Consider the following 23,485-nt stretch of genomic DNA (forward strand, 5'->3'; position numbering starts at 1 on the left):
ACACAAATACAACCGAATTTTAAATCATCCTTCATAAGAAGAGAGGTATATTCAACATTGTTTTTAAACGTTAGTTTAGTGAGTGGTAGGAGACAAAATGGTTTGTCCTCGTGTCGTTTAAAATACTTAATCAGCCCTAATTGAATCTCGCTCAGTATCAAAAACCGGTAAAGCAGGAACGAGAATAAAATTTCTGTTACACTCTACATCCACACATTATTATAATCATGTTAGCCTAGTAATTGCCTGCTTGTCTAGTCCAGGTTCGATCTCTGACACTGTCATGAATACAAGACGATTGAAAGGGATAGAAAAGTTCATTCTCAGTCATTATAGGTATCCCAAACAAATGCTTAAGTGATACCTAACATGGAGTGTCGAATGGTGCGAAACAAACAGATCACAAAAACACGCACAAGATCGATCGCTACGTCAGTCCTTAGTGTTAATATAAACAAGTCATTAACTACAACACGTACTAGGCCTGCAGCCATGTTTAATATTATTTTTACAGTGGACGGTTATCATTTATGTATCGTAGTTTTAGAGGTGTGTTACATGGATCAATTTGTCTTTAAAACTCTACAAGTCTGCAGCATGCAGTATTGAAATTATTTCTGCATGACAAATGATTTGGATTTTCCTTTTAAGCCGTGTTTGCTATGTTGTTTCGCGAATCTTAATTTTGTATATTTGTATCGGTACCTCAAATATCTGCCAGACAGAAGTATGCAAATTGTAAAATTGATCATTGTAATGTCAATGGAATGCCTCTGGGTTATTGTTGTGGGGCGATTCCTTTCATTCAGAGACTTGACCTACACTGAAGGGGCACTGCGGTGTTCGTAATTTTCTAAAATGTAATAAACTCTTGTCCTCGGATTCCTGTAGTAAATTCTAATACCACTTATGTAGATGCTTCGCTTGCAAGATCAAGAAATACTTCGGTAACATCAATAACCGAGACATAAAACCAGCCAAAAATATTTTAAGCTACTTCCCAGTTTAAACCACGTCCTCAATACCTGAAAGAGTGAATGGATTCAGTCACTGCTGACATTCAGTCGAGTTGTACCTGTCGCTAAGTGGCCTTGTGTCCGATGTGTTTACGTTTTATGGAGAAATAACAGCGTGGTTATAGCAATAAATACCATAAACGAGGTCATTTCTTTTCCATTTCCAAACCTTGATTATTGGAAAATTTACACTCACCGTTACACGATCATTCTGAAACATGTTATTAGACAAATATGTACATCCACAATAAGTACACGAGGCTGATGATCAAATTGTTTCAAACCCTTTGCAAATACCTGCAGCGACAACAAAAACAAACAATATATTATCATCATTTAAAACTTATAAGGTACAGTAGATTTTTACGAATTCATTCAACAGACATCCAATTAGTTAAAGATCACATCATTTTAGGATATTTACATATTATATCACATACATTTCAAGAAGTGATACTGGCGTTTCATTTATGTGCATCAGTAGTAGAGTATCGGCCCCCGGATAAGAAGGTCAAGAGTTAAAACTTGGCAGAGGTGGTCGGATTTTTGAAGGGCGTTCCACACGACAAATCTCTGGTGACATATTATTTAGTGTTTATTCTACAAGATTAAATACAAGGATAAATTATAAATAGTCATAATTCACCCAACAGAGATCCGATTTACTTTTGTCATCTCCTAGATTAAAACAAAACATCGAAATTAAAACCACATGCAGCCTAGATGGTATCAAATTGAAATTCTGCTACACAACTGCTGAGGCCATAAATTATTATTATTATTATTATTATTATTATTACCACCTTTTGATGTAATATAATGGCTGCATTTCTCCTGCTTGTTGACCTGTCAGCTAAGATGCCATTCCTTATTATAGTAACTCTCACGGATACCACAATCGTTCAGGGTTCAGACAGAATTCTAACACACAAAATGAATCTGTATATATAACATGTCATGAATTACAGACTGACTGACTGACTGATTGACTGACGAATGGACGGACTCATCATCACAGAGCCAAAACTACTGAATATAAAGAGACAAAATTTTAGGGATACATTTATATTACAGCGTAGGTGATCACTAAGGAAGGATTTTTCGATATCCCGTCGATAATAGGGTGAAAAGGGGTGAGAATTTTTAAAATGAACATGTATATAACTCAAAAAATTAACAGAACAAAGACGTAAAAATTGGTATTTTAAATCTAGTTTAAAAGTAAAGAAACACGTATTTTTTGTTTTCAGAAAATCCACTTAAAAAGAGGGTAAAAGGAATGAATAATGGGTTGAATCTTTTAATGGGGACACTTATACCTAAATTTCGATCCTTTTCACCAGCCCCTTAAATGGATTTTCCAAAAACAAAATAATACCCGTTTCTTTATTTTTAAATGATAGTCCAAATACAAATTTTCACTTCTGGTTTCGGAAAAGCACTTATGGGGTTTGAAAAGAACGGAAAATGCGCGAATTTTTAAAATGAGTATATCTTAAAAACTTAACATGTTACAAACGTAATTTAGTCTTAGTTGAATTCTTTGTCTGAAGATACTTGTATCTCAAAAACCAAATATGTTACAGAAATGAAAATTTGTGTTTGGAATCTCCTTTAAAAATAAAGAAATACTTCACCTTTTGTTTTCGAAAAATCCACTTCAGCGGTGAGAGAATTAAAAAATTAGTCGAATTACTTGTATGAGGATACTTATATCTAAAAAAACTAAAGATGGACGCGAAAATTGGTATTTGGAATCTCCTTTAAAAATAAAGGAACACTTACTTTTTGTTTACGGAAAATCGACTTAAGGGGAGTTGAAAATAAGTAAAGGGGAGATGAATTCTGTTTATGAGGATACGTAGATCTCAAAAACTTGAGATGTTAAAGACGTGAAAACTCGTACTTGGAATCTACTTTAACAATAAAGTAACGCGTATTCTTTGTTTTTGGAAAATCCACTTAAGGGGCTGAAAAGAATTGAAAAAGGGAGTGAATTTAAAAATGAGTACCGGTATATCTAAAGTATATGTCAAAAACTTAACATGTTACAGACAAGAAACTTGGTGTTTGGAAAGTCCTTTAAAAATACAGGATCGGGCGAGTTAGCCGTGCGGTTAGGGGAGTGCAGCTGTGAGCTTGCATCCGGGAGATAGTGGATTCGAACCTCAATGTTGGCAGTCCTGAAGAAGACTTTCCGTGGTTTCCCATTTTCACACCTGGCAAATTCTGGGGATGTGCCTTAATTAAGGCCACGGCCGCTTGCTTCCCTCTCCTAGGTCTTTCCTCTCCCATCGTCGCCGTAAGACGTATCCGCCTCGGTGCGACGTAAACCAGACTGTAAAAAAAAATATAGGAACGTGTAATTTTGTTTTCGGAAAAGGCATTTAATGGGGATGAAAAGAAATGAAAAAGGAGTTGAATATTTTTAAGGAGCATACTTATATCTCAAAAACTGAAGATGTTACAGACGTGAAAACTGGTATTTTTAATATCCTTCAAAAATAACATCCTTTTTTATTTTATTTTTCGGTTCCTCACATACACAATTGTACGCCGCACGGTCATCTTAGCCCCAAAAGGCAATACCACAAAGGTGATATGCAAAGAGTTCCTGGGTTAAATGAAACTCAGTTTTTCGGTCTGTTTTTATACTTTAGGGATTTTCAAATTATGTCTTAGTACATTAGCAAGGAACGATTACTTTTATCAAATTACGAAATCCATTCGTGCGAAGCCGCGGTAACTGCTAGTATATCTACAATTAGCTCTACGTCGCACCTACACAGATAGGTCTCATGGCGACGATTGGATAGGCCTAGGAGTGGGAACGATGCGGCCGTGGCCTTAATTAAGGTACAGGCCCAGCATTTACGAAGTGTGAAAACGTGAAACCACGGAAAACCATCTTCAGGGCTGACGGCGGTGGGGTTCGAACCCACTATCTCCCGGATGTAAGCTCACAGCTGCGTACCTTTAACCGCACGGCCAACTAATCAGGTAACACACAAAATTCATATGACTGTTGAATATGAATCGCCAGTAACAACAACTCTACGAACACAGCGAATACGCGAAACACTTCTACCCTTCTCCCGTAGAATATTTTGTCATACTATGTTGAATTTATTTATATTTACGTAATATTATGATGAACACGTGTTACTCGGGTCACGGCCTCCATTTTAGACAGTCGGGGCCGATGAGCTAGATGCTAGGTCCCTTTAAACAACAATCATCATCATCATCATCATCATCATCATCATCATCATCATCATCATCATCATCATCATCATCATTTTAAACAGTCGGCATCATCCATGAAAGAATCGATATAATTCAAGAATCAGTCGATAAATTAACTCGCCTACAAAATGCAATATGTCCATCTGGTAAATATCCATTTAACTGCTCCTCTGGTGTGGGGCAGAGGTGGTATGGAGTAGAAAGTGCTTTGTAAAACACGGTGTCTGTTGAAATTTTCCGGCTCGTCGTTCTCGTCTCGATATGTTACGCTGTGCATTTCGTTGAATGTGCTCCAGCTGTTGAATGCGAAGACCCTGCTTATGCACCATATTGACAGCTTGATTTGCTCTTTACATTTTTACAGTAATGACAAGATGATTGGTCATATGCCTGTAGGACAGACCAAAACAATACTGTTTTTGAATTGCTTGGTGAAATGAAAATGAAATGAAAATCCACACCTGTTTCCAGTCATTCGACCGGGTCAGGAATGGAATGAATGAAGCCCCATCTGGCGGCGAGGATAGGAATTGCGCCGGCTGCCGAAGCCTGTCGCGCTTCTCTGGGGCAATAATTAATGAATGACCGATGAAATGAAATGATACTGGAGATTGTTGTTGGAATTAATTGTGACAGGGAAAGCCGGAGTACCCGGAGAAAAGCCTGTCTCGCCTCCGCTTTATCAAATACAGTAGAGACAATACGCGACACTTACGGATTTAGCCTTGCTAAAATGGGAGACAATTCGACGGTAGCGCGCCTAGTGACTTGACCTGAAAAAATCGCGCTAAATTCAAATATCAATGGAAATGTATATACGGAAATGGATAAATAAATTACGTCTAGAAAGAAAGTGTTATTGAGATATTAACTTCGAAGTTGCTAAAGCAATTCTGGATAAATGAATGAAGAATTATTTAATGGTTATTATTCAAAGACTGAAATTAGACATATAAACAAGATGTGAAATGGACTGCTGTGAAATGGCTTGATCTTTCAGTTATGCATTACTATTTTAGCTTTAGCATTCCTGCCTGAACTCTTACGGTTGGATTTGTCTTTTTTCTCATTTTTAAAACATTGTATCATCACATTGAGACACTTGTCCATAAAAATATCGGCACATTCCTTACACATATGATGCAATGAATTAACATTTAATAGTTGGACAGTTTTCCTCTTAACATGAAGCCTACTAACAGAAAGAAAATCTATAAAATCCCGGATGTAATCTGAGAAGAGGGATAAAAGAAAGAAAAGTATGAAAATGTTGTCGATAGTGATGCTTTGAGGAATATTTACGTACAATTACAGTAAAAATATAACATACCTTTGGCTGTATAGTCGAGGATTTTTAAAGTCGCTGGCCTGGAAATGATCTGAACAGATCTTATAATTCTTATATAAGCGTAACGTCCCTTCTTTCTTGTACACCTTATCCAGATCGCTTCTGTGACATTTCAAAACCCATAGATCACACCTACAACAACACATCGGTATTGAAGGTTAACTGCTGCACTATACAATAAAATATGCGTATTACATTTTAAGCCAGTTAAAATATGGGTCGAGCAGGTCAGAAGATTATGAAGTACAATAAAGATCTATGTCACTGGAAGAATATATATGCAAACACAATATTACTTACATTTCCTTGTCACGAGGGAACCTGAAGAACGACCGCGCATTCTTCTCTACTTCATAGTTACTGCAGCCAAACACAGCACATAACTTTCCCCTCATGTTGAGAGGAGATATCAAGGAATGACAACACGCTACTATTTAATTATGTCAACTCACTGAAAATGCATAAATAACACCAAAAACTTCACACAAAAATGCACGTGCTCTTATGAGAGAATCAGTAGTTTTCAGGTCTACTCGCTAGAGAGAGCTCCAATAGCTGTCCCTCGATATCTCGCTCAGTGTCCCGTATTGTCTCTACTGTATTTGGCTTTATCCAGCACAAATCTCACATGGGGTGACCGAGATTTGAACCACGGAACTTAGCGGTGAGAGGCCGGCGCACTGCCGCCTGAGCCACGGAGGCTACGAATTGTTTGGTAGTGGTTTATATTCGGCGTTAGCATTGGACCAAATTCCTTCTGTACGTAGGCCATAAAGTTGGACCAACGTGTACACTGAACATTGACTCATTACAAGAAACATTTCCGATGATATTTGATACACGTCACACAGACAAGTGATATTTACAATTTTAACATGGAAATATTTTTGGGCTGGTGGTCTATCTGGAATTAGCGACTTTAATTTAGCGTGGAGAAAAACCACATATACCGTGGTAACCAGGCAACCAGTGTCCGTCATCTGTTTGTAATAAGTCTTCGTCTTCTTCCACACGTGTTTACTGTTTGCGAGAACTCAACCTTTTATGCGACAATGTTGAGGGGAGAATACTGACCCGCAGTACATGTTGCACAAATTCGTTGATACAGTTCATGCAATACCAAACCTGAGATAATAGAGGTCTTAGCTGAAATATTATTCTCTAGGCTCAACAACGATATGCAGTAGGTACAATTGGCGCCGTGTTTTAAACGAGTTTCCATTGTCTTTGACTGGGTTTCATTTAGGTCACAGCAAAGCCCCTTTATACGCGTCACCGAAGACAACATAATTTTTCTCATAATACGTATCTTGCAAATATTTATGGTCATAACATTATGTTCTAAATCAGCGACCATTCTGTTGGACTTAGATCTTGATAGGTGGGGCTATCTTCTGACACGGCATGGGAATGTTGTATGCTGGATTCTGGATTAGCTGCCATATTGTTAGAACTAGATATTGATACTATATACTTCTTTCGTTTTATGGTAACTTTTTATGCCCCCTGTGTGTGGAGTCAAAGGGTGTGTTATCTGTACCGTCGTAAGAGGCTACTAAGAGGGGAACAACCACAGAATCTGGACTCGTCCTCTGTTTTTTTTTTGTTTGTTTGCAATTTGCTTTACGTCGCACCGTCACAGATAGGTCTTATGGCTACGACAGAAAAGGAAGGGGGTAGGATAGGGAAGGAAGTGGCCGTGACCTTAAGGAAGGTACAGCCCCAGCATTTGTCTGGTGTGAAAATGAGAAATCACGGATAACCATCTTCAGGGCTGCGGACAGTGGGGTTCGAACCCACTATCTCCCGGGTGCAAGCTCGCAGCTGCGCGCCCTTAACCGCACGGCCAACTCACCTGCTCTCTCGTCTTTTAAGCTCAAAAAGATATACATGATTCTACGCTTTACCGTGTAGCGGAGAAATTTATATCTATCTTTTTCTCTGTCATTCTTTTGCTGACTGATAGAAGAAAATATTGTCAAAATTAGTCGTGATGTTACACATTTTTAATCTTGTACAATAGGTTTGATAACTTACTTGCTACATAATTTTACAGAAAGTTGAGCACTTTCTTGTATGTACGTATGTATGTTTAGTCCTCAGACCAAAGGCTGGGTGGATCCGCAACTGCTCCACCATTACCTGTCATAGATGGCCTAGGCATCACTGAAGAGGCGCAGTAGGGAAATGAGGAGTGAGATAGTTTCCTATTTCTTTCCTCACTGAGCTAGCTACATATCAGTCTGCGAAGCCCAGTTGAAATGTACGGACCAACCGACCCTATGATCAACATTTTCACACCATTCATAGCAGGGACTGGCTGCATAAGGAATGATATTACTGTCATCGCTCATACCTCAGTCACTTTTTCAAGCCAAGTATAAGACTGAGACAGATCAATGAAAGTAACAAAATTGAACTAGCCCGTTCCAGAAGACATAGTCTGTAAATAATAACTCTCGCCTGCAAAGACATAATGCATTATTAATCTAATATCTACAGAAATCACGCTCACAGGATAATAGCCTATACAGGTATCAGTATGGTGATGATATCCTCAAAAAGCAGTATCTGTGTATGTACTTAATAGCTCGCTCATATCACTATGTTACTAGACAGATTATGATTCCAACAGGTCAGTCAGCTACCTAGTTTCAGTATCACAAAAGAAACAACCAGAAACTTACATTCGAGATAAACAGTAAGCTTATTACAGTATGTCCGTCGTCCCAATTCTCTACACTGCACGCCACTGGCATTGTGATTCATTACGAGTAATCATGTTCATGTTGGTCCATACTGACTATATAACTTGAGAAAAAATAGATAGATAAACCACCTAATCAATACACAATATAATCTAGAAAAATGATTCATCTAACAAATACGGACATGTTTCGGCTCTTGGGCCAATAATCAGCATACAAACACTTAAATAGCAGTAGGTAAGGTAAGGGTTATTCTGCCCGAAGGCGGGTCCGAACCTCCGCAGAGGTGTCCCTGAGCCGGAGTTTACGTGCGGTAGGTGGCCAGTTCCTTTTCGCTCCAAATAACAGTAATATGACATAAATAAACACATAACTGTAATGAATCGGGCATAAATCCAGTAACAGTACAGGATATAGAGTACATAAAACTAAGCATAGAGAGGGAACATGCCGCTTGTGAGACTGCCCTAAATTCAGATCGGAACTGCATGCATTGTGAATGTTTCTGACGGTATGTGTATATGTAGGTGGAAGACGAGTTCTTTAAGTAACTACAGTATCTTAATAATAATAATAATAATAATAATAATAATAATAATAATAATAATAATAATTCTACTGAGGGAGATGGCCATGCTATTAGGGTCCAACAGCTGTGAGTTTACATTCGCTAGATAGTGGGTTCGAAACTCAATGTCGGCAGCCCTGAAGATGAATTTTCGTAGCTTCCCATTCCTACACCAGGCAAATTCTGGGGGTTTGTACCTTAATGAAGACCATGGCCGCTTCATTCCTACTCATAGTCTTTTCCTACCCTATCGCCGCAGTAAGACCTATCTGTGTCGGTGCGACTTAAAGCAAATTATTATTATTATTATTATTATTATTATTATTATTATTATTATTATTATTATTATTATTATTATTATTATACCTTTGAATTTTTACGGGTTCGGTACTTGAAGGGGATTTGGCTTTGTCTAACAGCCGAATGCTCTGCTTGGCACCAACCCTGTATGGAGGGATTATTCACTGTGGCATGTTTCTGTGCTGGTTGTTAGTAGACTCGGAAATTTTAGGCAGTAATAGATTAGAATGCAGACTAATTTGGTTATTAGGAAGCGTCGACCCACCCGCTCTTCTGTAGTATAGCAAGAGTAACAAATTCCAGGGGTTCTGATATACTGTACCTCTAATCCTTATGTAAATCTAATTGCATAACCGTTGTGCAGGTAGAGTATACTTGTTATTCGTTTCATTAAGTTTCCATTCTAACCTATTACTACCTAAAACTCTGAGTTCTAGTTATTAGTCTGATGTCTTGCATGTAGACGAAGGGAAGTGTATAAAAAACTTTAAAAACCAGTCTCTGAGCCAGAGGATTTAACCATACATAGTTAAAATCCTTATCCCGGTCAGGAATCGATCCCAGGACCTTCTGAACCGAAGGCCAGTGGACTAACCACTCAGTCTTCCAGGACATAGTATGAAATACATGTTTTATACTTCTCCAAACACTCACGAGTTTTGCCAGTAAATGTAAAAGAAAAATGTTTGAAAAACGACGTCGTATATATTATGCATGAAGGGGTGAAGGCTACTCTATATATTTTCCCGCGATGTAATTTTTTTAAAGTGAACCAGACTCTCCTCTTCCCGAGGCTTTAACTTAGCTGATAAAATTAAATTACAAGTGATCGCCTCCTGGTGCATATTAAGTTATTCATGAGCTTGCCTGTAACTTGTTGGCTGCTGCCCTGAGGCTAGAGGACGCTACGATGGGAGTACCAAAATCACTTGAGTGTAACGGGGACGATAGCTTGAACGACAGCTCAGCTGGGAGAGGACAAAACGCTAGCTGCCATATGTGTATTAGACTTGAATGACATCGACTGGTGAGTATCATTAAGTATGTTTGTAATGGAATAATATTAATTGTTTTAAGACAAGCAGAACGTACCTGTTGCTGAGAGTATGATAGTTAGCGATGTTTATACTCATTTTTGACACGTATGCTTTATACATATTAGCACACGGTACATGCTGACTTCTTTAGTTTACGAAATACAGGGTTATTCAGCTAAGTTGTCCGCCTCAAATAACTTGAGAACCGCTCAAGGTATAAATATTCTGTTTTCACTTTCAGCCATGATACCAAGGGGCTCATAATAGTACTTATATAAATTTTCCTGGCGTCAGTAGCTTCTGAGATAGCGGTACTATGTTTCGAGGACAAAACTCTTCCTAGATGACACCGACTGGAGGATTATTTTTTCTTACTACAACCGTTTAAAGCCAACCTCATACTTATTATTATTATTATTATTATTATTATTATTATTATTATTATTATTATTATTATTATTATTTCTACTGCTTTTCCCACAACTTGTGAGGTCATGGGTGCAAACTGTGTAGCACATGCGGATTTGACCCTGTTTTACGACCAAATGGCCTTCCTGGCGCCAACCGTATGTGCAGGGATGTAATCGCAATTGCGTGTTTCTGTGCTGGCTGGTAGTGTGGTGCGTTGTCTGAATACGAAGAGGAGAGTGTTAGCACAAAGACAAACAACCATTCTCAGAGCCAGAAGAATTAATCACACGCGATTAAAGTCTCCGACCCGACCTGGAATTGAACCCGGGGACCTATGACCATTCAGCCAACGAGTCTGACAAAGTCATCCTCTTGTTAATAAAAGTTATCCGCGGTGCTGACTTGGCAATGTGCTAAGGCTGGAAAGGTAACGTCAGGTAAACAAACAAAAAAACCGATTCATTTCGATAATCACTCGAATGCGATTCAACTACGGAAGTTTTAGAAGTCACCTTTATCGTATCAATGTTGTGGACACACAATACTCTACATGTGATAGCCAGTCAATTCAGGACCTAAATCATCTGTTTCTTGAATGTGCTCATTACCGCAAACAGCAAAATATGTTAATTAAATCTCTTGTCCACGTCAAAAAAAAAACAGTTATCTTACACCGTAATTACACTTCTAGCGTATAAAGAAAACAAAGTGTATTATATAATTAAAAACTATTTAAAGAAACTTGTATACAAATTTGAACTTTTTTGTATGTATCCTTAGGCAACATACTGCGAAAAATTGTGCATTATACTCAATATGTAGAATTTGTTACATATTCCAAATCTGTTTCAATAAATTGTATTGAAATGTAAAGTACAACAAATATCCAGATGGCTGTTTGGCCTGTCAATGATCTACAGCCAAATAAACTTTAAAAAGTAAACAAAATCATGACACGTACAGTCCACTAAGGGCCTTGGTTAGCCAAGGCGACTGTTTTCCAGCCAGTTGACCTACAAATATTGGAGTGTCGCGTGGTCAGCGTATGACATTCTCGGGCACATGATCCATCTTCCGGGCTCAATGGTAAAAATGCTGGCCTTCTGAGGCCATATTAGTTTGGCTCTATCCAGGCTCAGTTCACTGGTATTTGAAAGTGGGTGTATTTACCGAGTATGTCTCAAACTTTCCTAACCGGTTCCGCTACCTCTCACATATCTCTGATCTTGTTTCAGACGTAAGTCCAGGATTAAACTCTTCTACGTCGGGCTGAGTGGTTCAGACGGTTAATGCGCTGGCCTTCTAACCCCAACTTGGCAGGTTCGATCCTGGCTCAGTCCGGTGATATTTGAAGGTGCTCAAATACGACAGCCCCGTGTCGGTAGATTTACTGGCACGTAAAAGAACTCCTGTGGGACTAAATTCCGGCACCTCGGCGTCTCCGAAGACCGTAAAAGTAGTTAGTGGGACGTAAAACAAATAGCATTATTATTATTATTATTATAAACTCTTCTACACGGTCGAGGCTGGTGCTTCTTGTAATTAACCCATTAATTGAGGCATGTTATTGCTTCACAAATTTTGAATCAATCTTTAGTTTGGCAGGGCCGATTTCTTATTTTCTGTTTTCCACAAGTTGTTCAAATCTGTACATGAAGTAATTGTTGATTTGTTCAAAATCTACTAATTGTGGAGTGTTACGTTTGGGAATAATACAGATTTTTATAACACTGAAAGACCTGTGCGTCATATTGTTATGAAGACAATTTGCAATTTCAGGATATAAGTTTCCTATCTAATGCTATTTCGTTTTTACATCTGATTTTCAGTTGCTGTTCGGGGATGGTTACTTTAAGACTGGTCACCATTTGAGGCTCGGGATGGATTGGGGTCGTTATGAAACGTAGGGAACAGTTTTAAATATAGGAAAATAATTGTCCGTTAAAGAGTTATGGTACTGCCTCACTATTTAGCCAGTGGAAAAAAATAGGAAATCGTGAGAAATGATCTGGGCTGTGGGGTTCGAAACTACAAGCTTCAGAATATAAGCAGTGATTAGTCAAATCGCTCGGTAATAGGATCATCATCATCATCATCATCATCATCATCATCATCACCGAGCAGCTGGCCGTGCGGTTAGGGTCGCGCGGCTGTGAGCTTGCAATTCGGAGACAGTGGATTCGAAACCCACTTTTAACAGTCCTGAAGATTGTTTTCCGTGGTTTCCCATTTCCTCACCAGTCACATGCTGGGTTTGTATCTTAATTAAGACCACGGTCGCTTATTTTCCATCCCAGCCTTTCCCTACCCCATCGTTACCATAAGAGCCATCTGTGTCGGTACGACGTAAAGCAAACTGAAAAAATCATCAACATCATTGTTACGTTTCCGTGGCTCACAGAGGAAGAGGAAGCATCTGGGTTGAATGGGTAGACAAAGCCAAACATTAGCTCCGAGAAATTAAGTTAAAATATTGAAAAACTTTGTATTTTCTTTCTTTTCAGCAGGTAACAAATTCACAATGATAATTACAATAAAAATACAGTAGATGAGTAAATAGCTCAGACACCAACCACATAAACGGGAACCCCGTATCCCTGAATAAGTTTTACACGAAAGGAAAACTCAATAGCTCTGATTTACCAGTACAAAATCCTGGGTGTTAAAAAAAAGCACCAAGAAACTAATAGGAGTGAACACCCAAGTACCATAAGTATAGCTAGCACCTTATGCACAGTAATATTTTAGGCCAGTCTTTACAATCATAACCAATTTCCAGTAACACAGAGAAAAGGAGCCAAAGCCCACCACACATTTCACGGGTCGAAACGTAACCCAGAAGTTCATCAGTCCTAGGAGGTTACATACCCCCTTACCTTACGGCAAGTTCACTCGTTACCTCAAGAAAAAGGGTCAAGAGATCAAAAATACAGGAACGGAATGCCCATACCACAAGACCGTAAACAGAAATAGAAAACGAATAATTAAACTTAGGTTGAGACCGAAATGAAAGGAGGCTAACACAAGCACTCCTGAAAGGTTTACAAAAAGACCCTAACTGGAAAAACAGCCCAGAAAACAGTTGCTAGTCTATACTATGCCATGACCAAAATAAAAGAGATACTGAAAAATCGAAAAATAAAAATAAATATGAAGGTTAAGAGAAAGCTTGGCCACCAACTTCAACGTGCTAGGAAGTTAACGTGCTACCAAAACTCGTGCTTCCCCATATTTTACAAAAGCCCATCAGGGCAACATCCCGAGTCCGAAAACGGAGAACAGAGCCTACATGAATACAAAGTTAACGAAGAAATCCCTACATTACTTTTTTAGGAAGACGAGCACCTAACAGTTACATTCTAGAAGAATCGTAGTAATCTTCCCGAAATGAGCACCAAAGTTCATATGTTAAGTTACCTGCGGTACGTTTTGATTACTGCCATTGTGCTCAATCAGTCCGCCTGCACCACCGCCAGACGTAACACATTCAGCGATCATCACAAGGAGGCGCTACAATATGACGCTAGAGACATCTAGTCCAATATTCACAAATCATTATGAGTTTCAGTCTTTTCTGAATCAAATACTGTACAGTAGCACAAGGGATAATTTAAAAACTACCGGCACAATCACCATCACCATCAACAGCAGCACCAAAGCACATACCAAACCTCGTGGCGCTACATTTCTGCTGGACTTAGTCTACCAAGTGACTGCTCTGAATCAACAAAGCCTGCAAATTACCAGGCGATGCGTGGTCAGCGCAGCGAACCCTCTCGGCCGTCTTTCTTGGTTTTCTAGTCCGGGGTCGCTACCTCACGGTCAGATAGCTCCTCAGTTGCTCTCACAAAGGCGGGTTGGACCTCCAATCAGCCTTCAGATCGAGATAAAATACCTGATCTGACCGAGAATCAAACCCGGAGCCTCCGGGAAAAATACACAGTCGTAATCCATAATAATGATAATGTTATTTGCTTTAAGTCCCACTAACTAGTCTTACGGTATTCAGAGAGGCCGAGGTGCCGGGATTTAGTCCCGCAGGAGTTCTTTTAAGTGCCAGTAAATCAACCGACACGAGGCTGACGTATTTAAGCACCTTCAAATACCACCGGACTGAGCCGGGATCGAACCTGCTAAGTTGGGGTGAGAAGGCCAGCGCTTCAACCGTCTGAGCCACTCAGCCCGGCTTGCAATCCCTAGACCGCGAGGCTGGCATCATCAAAAAAATCAAAATTATCACAAAAACATAAAGTTCAAGGAGTTAACAACCGCATCGGAATCATAAACCAAAATTTGTCAACCAAGCAGAGGAAGATCCTCTGGGACTCGGTCCTTCTCAAACTAACCCACGTTTGTCCTCGGTACAAGTTTACGAGTTCCCTTATTACATACTCTCCACAGTAATCCGTTTTGCTTATTCTAGCTCTGTAATCTCCTAACGTAGTTCTTAAATTTATACGGTAATAACATTCGGAGGATCCTAATCTGGTCTCATTACACTCATTAATCCTTTATGAAGTCTCTAAAAGGGGAGTGTAATAACTTCTCCCTTTATACGGAGCTGCACAAGGGGATCTGTATAGCACTGACATTGCCGTCTCTCGATATTCCTTTTACAGCAGCCAATTCTCGTTGAAGAATGAGCTGTATTACAAAAGATAACAGGTCGTTATCTCCGCTTCACAATAAACCCGTGAAAAGCCTGCAGGTAGACAGAAACACCTTCCAGTTCTAGCACCTTATCAGCTTCTCAGGGATTTCAAAGTTGCAAGCACCTCACCTTCCATTCATTACCGACCTGGATTTCCATTCCGAAACTTGAGGGTAACTTTAAATGAACAGTGTGGAACTTGCTGCCGGAAGTTCAACCCCTCGCCACCCATTTGAGCGTCTCCCTCGAGTAAGAAAACTTGAGTGTGTTTAATGTTATTGGATACATAAACTATAGGTTGACAGTGGAGCTGCTGTATGTGGCATTTCAGTACATATGTCACTTGCGATATGACATGGCTCCTTCTAGCCTTCTCAACGATTTTAGATGATGTTCCCTGTAGAGTAACTCAACAGCGACGATATCGAACTTAATCTGCCATTGCTTTCATTTACCTGTGCTAAGCTTCTGCGTTTTTCGTATGTTTATTCCAATGCTACAGGGTCAAACATCATCATTCACTACACCCAAAGTTATAAAGTTTATAAGGACTAGCGAATATTCCATTTTTCCGAAATATAATGTCCATGGCCTTCTACACGCTATGAATTCATTTTTAGCGCTTCTTCCTTGAAGAAAGAGAAGAAGTAAAAGGAAAATGAGGTAAGACGCATTGATCTAGAGTCTATGCAAAAGTAAGGTTGGATTTACATTTTGAATTAATATTAGTACAAAATGGCACGTCTTTAAAATATCTGTGCCATACTAAAGGTGGTGTACATATATTCGAACATTCTTCGATCACTAAGCACATGAAAAGAACTATCTGCAGCTAAATGTTTGCCTAAAGTCGCTTCTACTTACTTGTGTGAGCAATAGATGTCATAAATGAGCCATGTCAAGTCAAAGCACAGATCCGTTTGACCGAGGGACATCTGTTGGCGCAGCCGGAAATAGCATTAACCGAAATTATTATTATTATTATTATTATTATTATTATTATTATTATTATTATTATTATTACATTACCAGTGTATGGCCTAGAGAATTAAACAATATGAACTAGAAACAAGCTAAATATGGCTGAAAGAAGGTAAAATATGACACGGAATTTAGGAATAGGCTTAGGTAGCAAATATGAGAGTATTACCAAAAAGTAATTATTGATAGATAATACAGCAAAGTACCGGTACGTTAAATACTTCAATATATTCATTCAGATTAAATCGCTTTACTGCCACCACTTTAACTCCACACACTTTAAAAAAGAGAATTGTTCAGTCAGTACTGAAGATCTCTTCAATGAACTCTTTCACATAATTTCTTGATCGTGCATCTTCACTGCACTTCACTTTAGGCAAGATGGGGTTCACTGCAGTACTACAAGTGTGATCAGTAGAGCTCGGAATTTAGGCAAAATCCCTTTTTAATCTGAGTGGATATATGGAAGTGTCACACGGAGACAAACATGTTTCCGTATATTTGGGAATGGTACGACCACTTATTATTTTGCCTCTTCTTGCATATTTTAGCTTCCGTAGTCTATTTGATAGTTGGTTGTTGCTATTTTGCTTTACGTCGCACCGACACAGATATGTCTTACGGCGACGATGGGAGAGGAAAGGCCTAGGAATTGGAAGGAAGCGACCATGGCCTTAATTAAGGCACAGCCCCGGCATTTGCCTGGTGTGAAAATGGGAAACCACGGAAAACCATCTTCAGGGCCGCCGACAGTGGGGCTCGAACCCACTATCTCCCGATTACTGGATAATGGCCGCACTTAAGCGACTGCAGCTATCGAGCTCGGTATTTGATAGTTTAATGCCTTTTTCAAGTTGGTGTGGATATTTTCTGTTGTATCAATGGAAATAAAAAATATATAATTCCAATGTACTGTATTAATAAAGAAAACTTGACTTTAACTAATAACATTTACACAAACGATATTTTCATATGATACAAACCTCTACCAAACAAGCTAAATGGTCGAGAGGGTTGCCAGATCCCGTCCTTGCTACGTAAAATTAAGTGCTGGTGGTGATTATTTTAAGAGGAAGAGTAACTTGGTAACCATCCTCTACTAACACTAATCATAAGGAAAATGGAGATCCGATACTTCGAAAAATGAAAGTAAGGCAAGGACCACTAAGAGTGTGAAAATGAAAGACTCCCTGTGCCTCACAAATCTAATAGCGTCGAGGTCGGAAAAGAACAAGAGTTGGACAAGGGAGGTCAGACAGGAAAGGTAAGAGCGAGGAATTAAGTGGAAGCAACGCCAAACTCAGCTAGGGGAACCGTGGTCACCAACCCACATTCCCAAGTTGAGAGGCCCTTATCCCCCTTTTAGTCGCCTCCTCTTACGACAGACAGGGGATACCCTTGACGTTAATCTATCATCCCCACCAATAGGGGGTGTAAGATTAAGTACTAAAATGTGATGCAGATGTGTGTTACGTAGCTTACACTAAAGCATCTCTATTATTTTAGAGCCAATTTTTGTCATTATAAATGCCTATTTTAATTACTTTACTGCTTAATTCCTAAATGTTACGTGCTTATTTGCCTGCCTATTTTAGTGAAAATAAATGTCTGAACTTCCAGGCTCTAGTGATCAGCCTGTTGAAATTCGTTGATTGTGAAAGGGGAAGAGGGCTGTAACTGGATCCATCAAGGATGAAATGGGTGAGGGAAAACATGGGATTTCCTTGGGGTTTTCTTGATTCTAAGCTAAATATATCCTCCTGAATGAGGCACTCATAAAGGGGCTCTTTCTTGAAATCAGATCTTCTAAACTGCTACCTGTCTGTACCGAGAAAAATGTTTCCACTGTAGTATTTGGAAATCCTGTGTTCGAAACTCGACGCAGGTAATATGTATAAGTCTCTCAACTTCCTAGTTAACGACCAGCGACTCAAATGTTAAGCAGTAAAAAACCCCACCCCCCACAGTAATTAGTTTTATGACTGTCTCCAGTAGCCTCTGTTGTGACCAATAGCAGATGGCTCATGACCAATTGCACGTATGCTTTGTCAGTGACAGTACACGTAGAGTACATCAAAAGCGTGCCGGACCTGAAGGCGCCTCGCTTGTCAGGTCTCCAGTGTTGCACAGCTGCACGCAGTTCTGTCCAATCTCGCTGCTCGCTCTCAGAGGTTAAACGGTTAAAACGGAGAGTTGACAACGCTGTGTCGAGTTGGGGAAATCCTTGCACACCGCGGACAAGGAATGTAAACAGCTAGGCTTCAAAGGGGTGTAGGTCGTTAACGAGGAAATTGCAAAGACTAAACCTTGTTAAAGACAACGCCTCAATATAAACGAAAATGCCCAAAGTACAACTAAATACGACCTTATATCAGGAAAATGACCAAACCATGAAGAAAGCAATGAAAATAACCGAAAAATGCTTTCATAAGCAACATAAAATTGCTTTAAACGGGGTCAGAGACCCGTCACTCACACTTTTCATATTTTCGTTAAAATGAGCTCAGGAAAGAAATATGGTATTTCCTTAACATCCAAACCTTATTCATCAGTATGGCGTCGTTGTGTTACAGTGTATACTGAGCAACACACAGATTGATCGTATCTAGACACCAGCCCATGTTTCATTGGAACAAGCCTTATGAATAATGTTAACTGTTTTTTTCGTCCCGCTAATTACTTTTCCGGTTTTCAGAGACTGGAGTTACAGGAAGCTTTTCGCGTAAGATTTATTTTACGTGCCAGTAAATCTACTGAAAAAAGGGCTGCCGTTCTCGACCTCATCAATAATACCGCACTGAGCCGGGGTCGAACCTTAATTGTTAGGCTGAGAAGGCCAGTGCTCTACCGTCTGAGCGAATCAACCGTCCCGTTAATCAACTTACAAGGATCTCTCATATCTAAGCACCCGTATACGTTAACCGATTGCAGTTGGATTTGATCCCACAACCTTCAGCATAACAGGCAAAAAATCAGACTAACTGTACTATGCTACGATCACAGTGCCTCTTTGGTATGATCTTCCAAGCACCAGCCGTATTGTTTTAGCTGGGGAATCCCCATTACTGTGAAGCTGTAAAATGTCTCCATTATGTTTTACAGCTACCTGATGAATAGTTGCAGCTGGTAGAGAGAGACACCAACCACCCCCTCCCCCTTTCACTGGCAGCTAAAAGACTATAAAACGTGTGTTATATTTCACTTTGCAGCTAATGTAACTAGAAGGCTTCTTCATACGTTCTTAGGAACAGCTGATGTCAAGATCGATAGCTAAATGCTAAATGGTTAGCGTGCTGGCCTTTGATCCAACAGGTCCCGAGTTAGATTCCCGGATGGGTCTTGGATTTTAAACTTCATTGATTAATTCAGATGGCTCTGGGCCTGGGTGCATATGTGTGTGTGTGTGTGTGTGTGTGTGTGTGTGTGTGTGTGTGTGTGCGCGCACGCGCACAGTCTTCATGATTAGAATTCGTCATAGGTATGGCTCCATCCTTACAGAAACGCAGGTGACCTATACAGTGTCAACTCGAAAGACCTGCACCGGACTTCTTCGGAGGCCACATGCCATTATTATTATTATTATTATTATTATTATTATTATTATTATTATTATTATTATTAGGAACATGTGATGAATTGTTTTAGGTGGAATTATTATTCCGCAGCTTAGAGATCTCTGAAGTGAGTTTTATTAGTCACCTTTTAAATTGTTTCAGCTGACAGGCTTTCCCTGCTTCTAAGGCTACATGACGTCCTCCGCATTTTCTTACAAAGACATTTTTCCTTCAACTGGTAGGGTCTCATGACTATAAGGCTAGATAGACTTCTTCAGCACGATCTAACAAATATTTTTTGTATTATTGTTTCAGATGGCAAGACCACATGTCGTCTTCAGCATGTTCTAATCGACAATTTTTGTACTGTTTCAGCTGGCAGGGTCTACCCGCCGCTATGGAACTAGAAGACCTCTACAAGAGGTACTGTGTTCGACTCAAACACGCGCTCTTTCTCTCCTGCCTGTCAGTCGCTGCAGTTGGCTGTTCGAGTGTGCTCATCGTGGAACTATGCCTCAGTACAAATGTGAGACTTTTTTATTATTATTTGCATTATTTTCTTGAAAGATTGTTTTTGCATATTTGTGTTCCTTGATCATACATGTGTGGATCCTCCACGGAACTAATTATAGTGAGTCAAAATGAAACTCATACACTAGAGGAAAGCTTGATTATGTGTATTCAAAAAAAATACCTATTACTTTATTTTAATCTTGGTTCTGGTTTAACAAAAACACATTTCTCTACTTAAGTACAAAGTAAATCAACTCATACTTCTTATAATTTCTGTACCGTGTTTTCGTGGATCGCAGAAAGAGGTGAAAGGAGGTGCGGGTGTTGAATGGGTCTAACTACGATATCAGAAATTTGAATTAAAACTTTAAATAAAGGTTACATTTCTTGCAAAAAAAAAAAACTTTACAAATTTTCACTAGGTGAAATAACAAATAAATCTCAGGTACAAAATAGCAATCCTGAAACAACACTAGGAAACTCCAAGATTAGTGAATTTTACAGATTATGGGCTTCAAGCCCCTAGTTTACAAATTTACAATTTCACAGTGGTATAATGTAGGCAAGAGCAGAAATCCCATAATTCAAGAGCACTTTGCTCCAACAAATTTACAGCCTTCCAGAGGCACTCCTCAATATTACAGTAAACTTAGAAAAGAGCTTACAGGCTCTCCAACATTCATCCAATTTTAACCACCCGCTTAAGGAAACATTACAAAACCTTACACTCTCTTGCCTCTCTAGGCCCAATTTACAATTGAAATTACTTTTACAGGGGTATTTATTACCCAGCCTACTGGGCCTTCATGGAAAAAGAACAGGCTAGACTACTGGCCCAAACACAAAATGAATGGAGGCGTACACTTGCACTCCGTGATAATGAAGAATAAAATCCTAACGGGGCTCTTGACCCAGAGATACAGGGGCTAATCCAAGCTACTGAGGTGATACGAGTAAAAGTTAATTTAATGCATTATGGAAAGGAAGATAAACGATTACAAAGTCGTAATCACCTCAACCCAAGCTGAAGGGGAACTCGAGAGGGTAACGCACTCTCTATCCCCAATTTACAGTTTTAAGAACTTATGAAATTTTACATGAAAAGGAAGAAGTTTACATTGAACGTTTACATGGTTAGAAATTCGGACCTTCCTCTCGAGTAAGTCAGCGGAGATGGCTACAGAGAGATAAAACTGATGGCCATTACCTGGGCTGATGAACTGACTGGCAAAGAATGAGGCGCCCCCGCTTCCTGTCTTAACACACACTCTTAGAAATTCGGAGATCAAATTACAAGGTAGCCGGAGCAACCGCAGTTTATATACACGAAGGGAAGGTTCGAAAGGATTCTGGACTAATCCGGACACACCCTTTCAATTTTATTGGTTAATTCAAAAATTTCACCCAAAAATGCAAGAAGAAGCCTGTGATAGGCTGAAAATTAAGTACAGAAAATTAGTGATTGGTTACATTTAAATACTGGCGGAAAGAGAGGGAAGTGTTGCCAACCCGAAAATAAATAAATTCAGTTATGAAAACCTAGAAACACCAAACTTCTTTAAATTATAAGATCTTCCACCTTGCACCAGAGTGCATGACCAGAGTTTTTGAAATGGACATCTATGGAGGAAAGTTTGAACTTATTGAAGTAAGAAAAACACCAAGCAAATAAATCCAGTCAGTTTAGGCAACTTCACAATAACACAATTACTTAATACTTCAGTAGAGACATCTTCTGATAAGTTCCAACTCCCAGTAGTAGGAATTTCACGTTTGGTTAGATAGATAGAGCTCTTTAAGGCGCATCTTTTGAATGCGCGGAGTTGAGGTGGATCTCCCGGTACAATTTCAAAGAAAATTAATACATTACTCTTAAACATGCATGAAACAGGTCAAAGTAAAACTCATACACCTTCAAGTAGTTCCTGAACGATCTCTAATAAAACTGTTTTTAACAGTCAATACTTCTTAAGATACCCTTTAGCACTTTTAATGGCTCTTAAACTGTTAGGCATAGATTGTACCAACGTTTCGCAGTAAGACGGATCTATTTTCGTCCATACTTCACATGAAGCCATTTTCAGATCATCTTTGTTCGAAATATGGTGTTTTCTTATCGCTACTCCCAAGTAATGCCATATATTTTCTATTACACATAAGTCTGGTGACTGTGGAGGTGTCTAGAGTACGTTTGGGCAATTATACAGCAGCCACATCCGTACTTTATGATTTTTGTGCTTCGGGTCGTTATCTTGGTAATACTTAAATCGATCAAGTATTCCAAGCTTTTGAGCACTAGGTCTAAAATGTTCCTTCGGTGTATTTAGATACACATGTTGATCCATGGTCCCATCAATAAAATTATATTCTCCGGGTCCACTAGCTGACATGCACCCCCAGACAGTTACACTACCTCCAGCATGTTTGACACTTGTACATAGATCGCTAATTTTCAAGTTCTCATTTGGTTTCCTCCAGACATTAACCTTTCCATCTGATCTGAAGAGATTGTATTTACTTTCATCTGCAGAAATAACGGTCTTCCAGAAGTCAAAATATTTTTGTATATACTCCTTAACGAAGCGCAAGCTTTTCTTCCAATTAATCTTGCTAACAAATGGCTTCTTCCTAGATATTCGTCCATGTCTGTTACTTTTCCTTAGTATAAGTCGAATAGTTTCTGGATGTTCTCTCTTGTTGGTATATTCCTCAGCCATCGCAGCCAGTTTAGGAGGACTAATCGCTGGATTATTCTTCACTTGTCCTACTATCCAACGTTCCAGTTGAGGTTGAAATTTTTCCTCCCACTCACTTTGTGTTTATTTTCAATGCTGCGTGTACTTTTATATCTATTTATAACGCACTGTACAGTTCCATGGCTCCTGATTACAATTTTAACAATTTCTCAAAGCGATTTTCTCTCCCTTATGGCGAAAAATCATCACTTCTCTTTCTTCTTTCGAAGATTGTCCTCTTTGAAGCTCCATGATAGCATCGGAACTTGGACCGTACTTCATAACTCTCCATAACAAACTGAATGTGGTGTCGAAACACGAACATACAGCATTTGTACTGTCCTCTTATATGTCCATGTAGGACTGTATGAGTTTCATTTTGTCATGCCCGAGCAACATATAGACAAAGAACCTGTT

General features: G+C 39.3%; 1 protein-coding gene across 3 annotated transcripts in view; it reads left to right on the top strand.

Moving 5' to 3' along the window:
- Nucleotides 1-23,485, top strand: part of Ac76E (adenylate cyclase type 2 Ac76E) — a 1,381,264-nt gene that overhangs the window by 764,808 nt on the left and 592,971 nt on the right. For all 3 annotated transcript variants that reach the window (XR_011018659.1, XM_068228989.1, XM_068228988.1), the window contains one exon: nucleotides 20,196-20,346. Coding sequence is in view for 2 of the 3 variants with exons in the window: in XM_068228989.1 (XP_068085090.1) it covers nucleotides 20,218-20,346 (129 nt within the window). In the remaining variant the exon portion in view is untranslated. The remainder of the gene's footprint in view (nucleotides 1-20,195; nucleotides 20,347-23,485) is intronic.

The sequence above is a fragment of the Anabrus simplex genome, chromosome 8 (assembly GCF_040414725.1).
Source record: "Anabrus simplex isolate iqAnaSimp1 chromosome 8, ASM4041472v1, whole genome shotgun sequence".
Classification (NCBI taxonomy): Eukaryota; Metazoa; Arthropoda; class Insecta; order Orthoptera; family Tettigoniidae; genus Anabrus; species Anabrus simplex.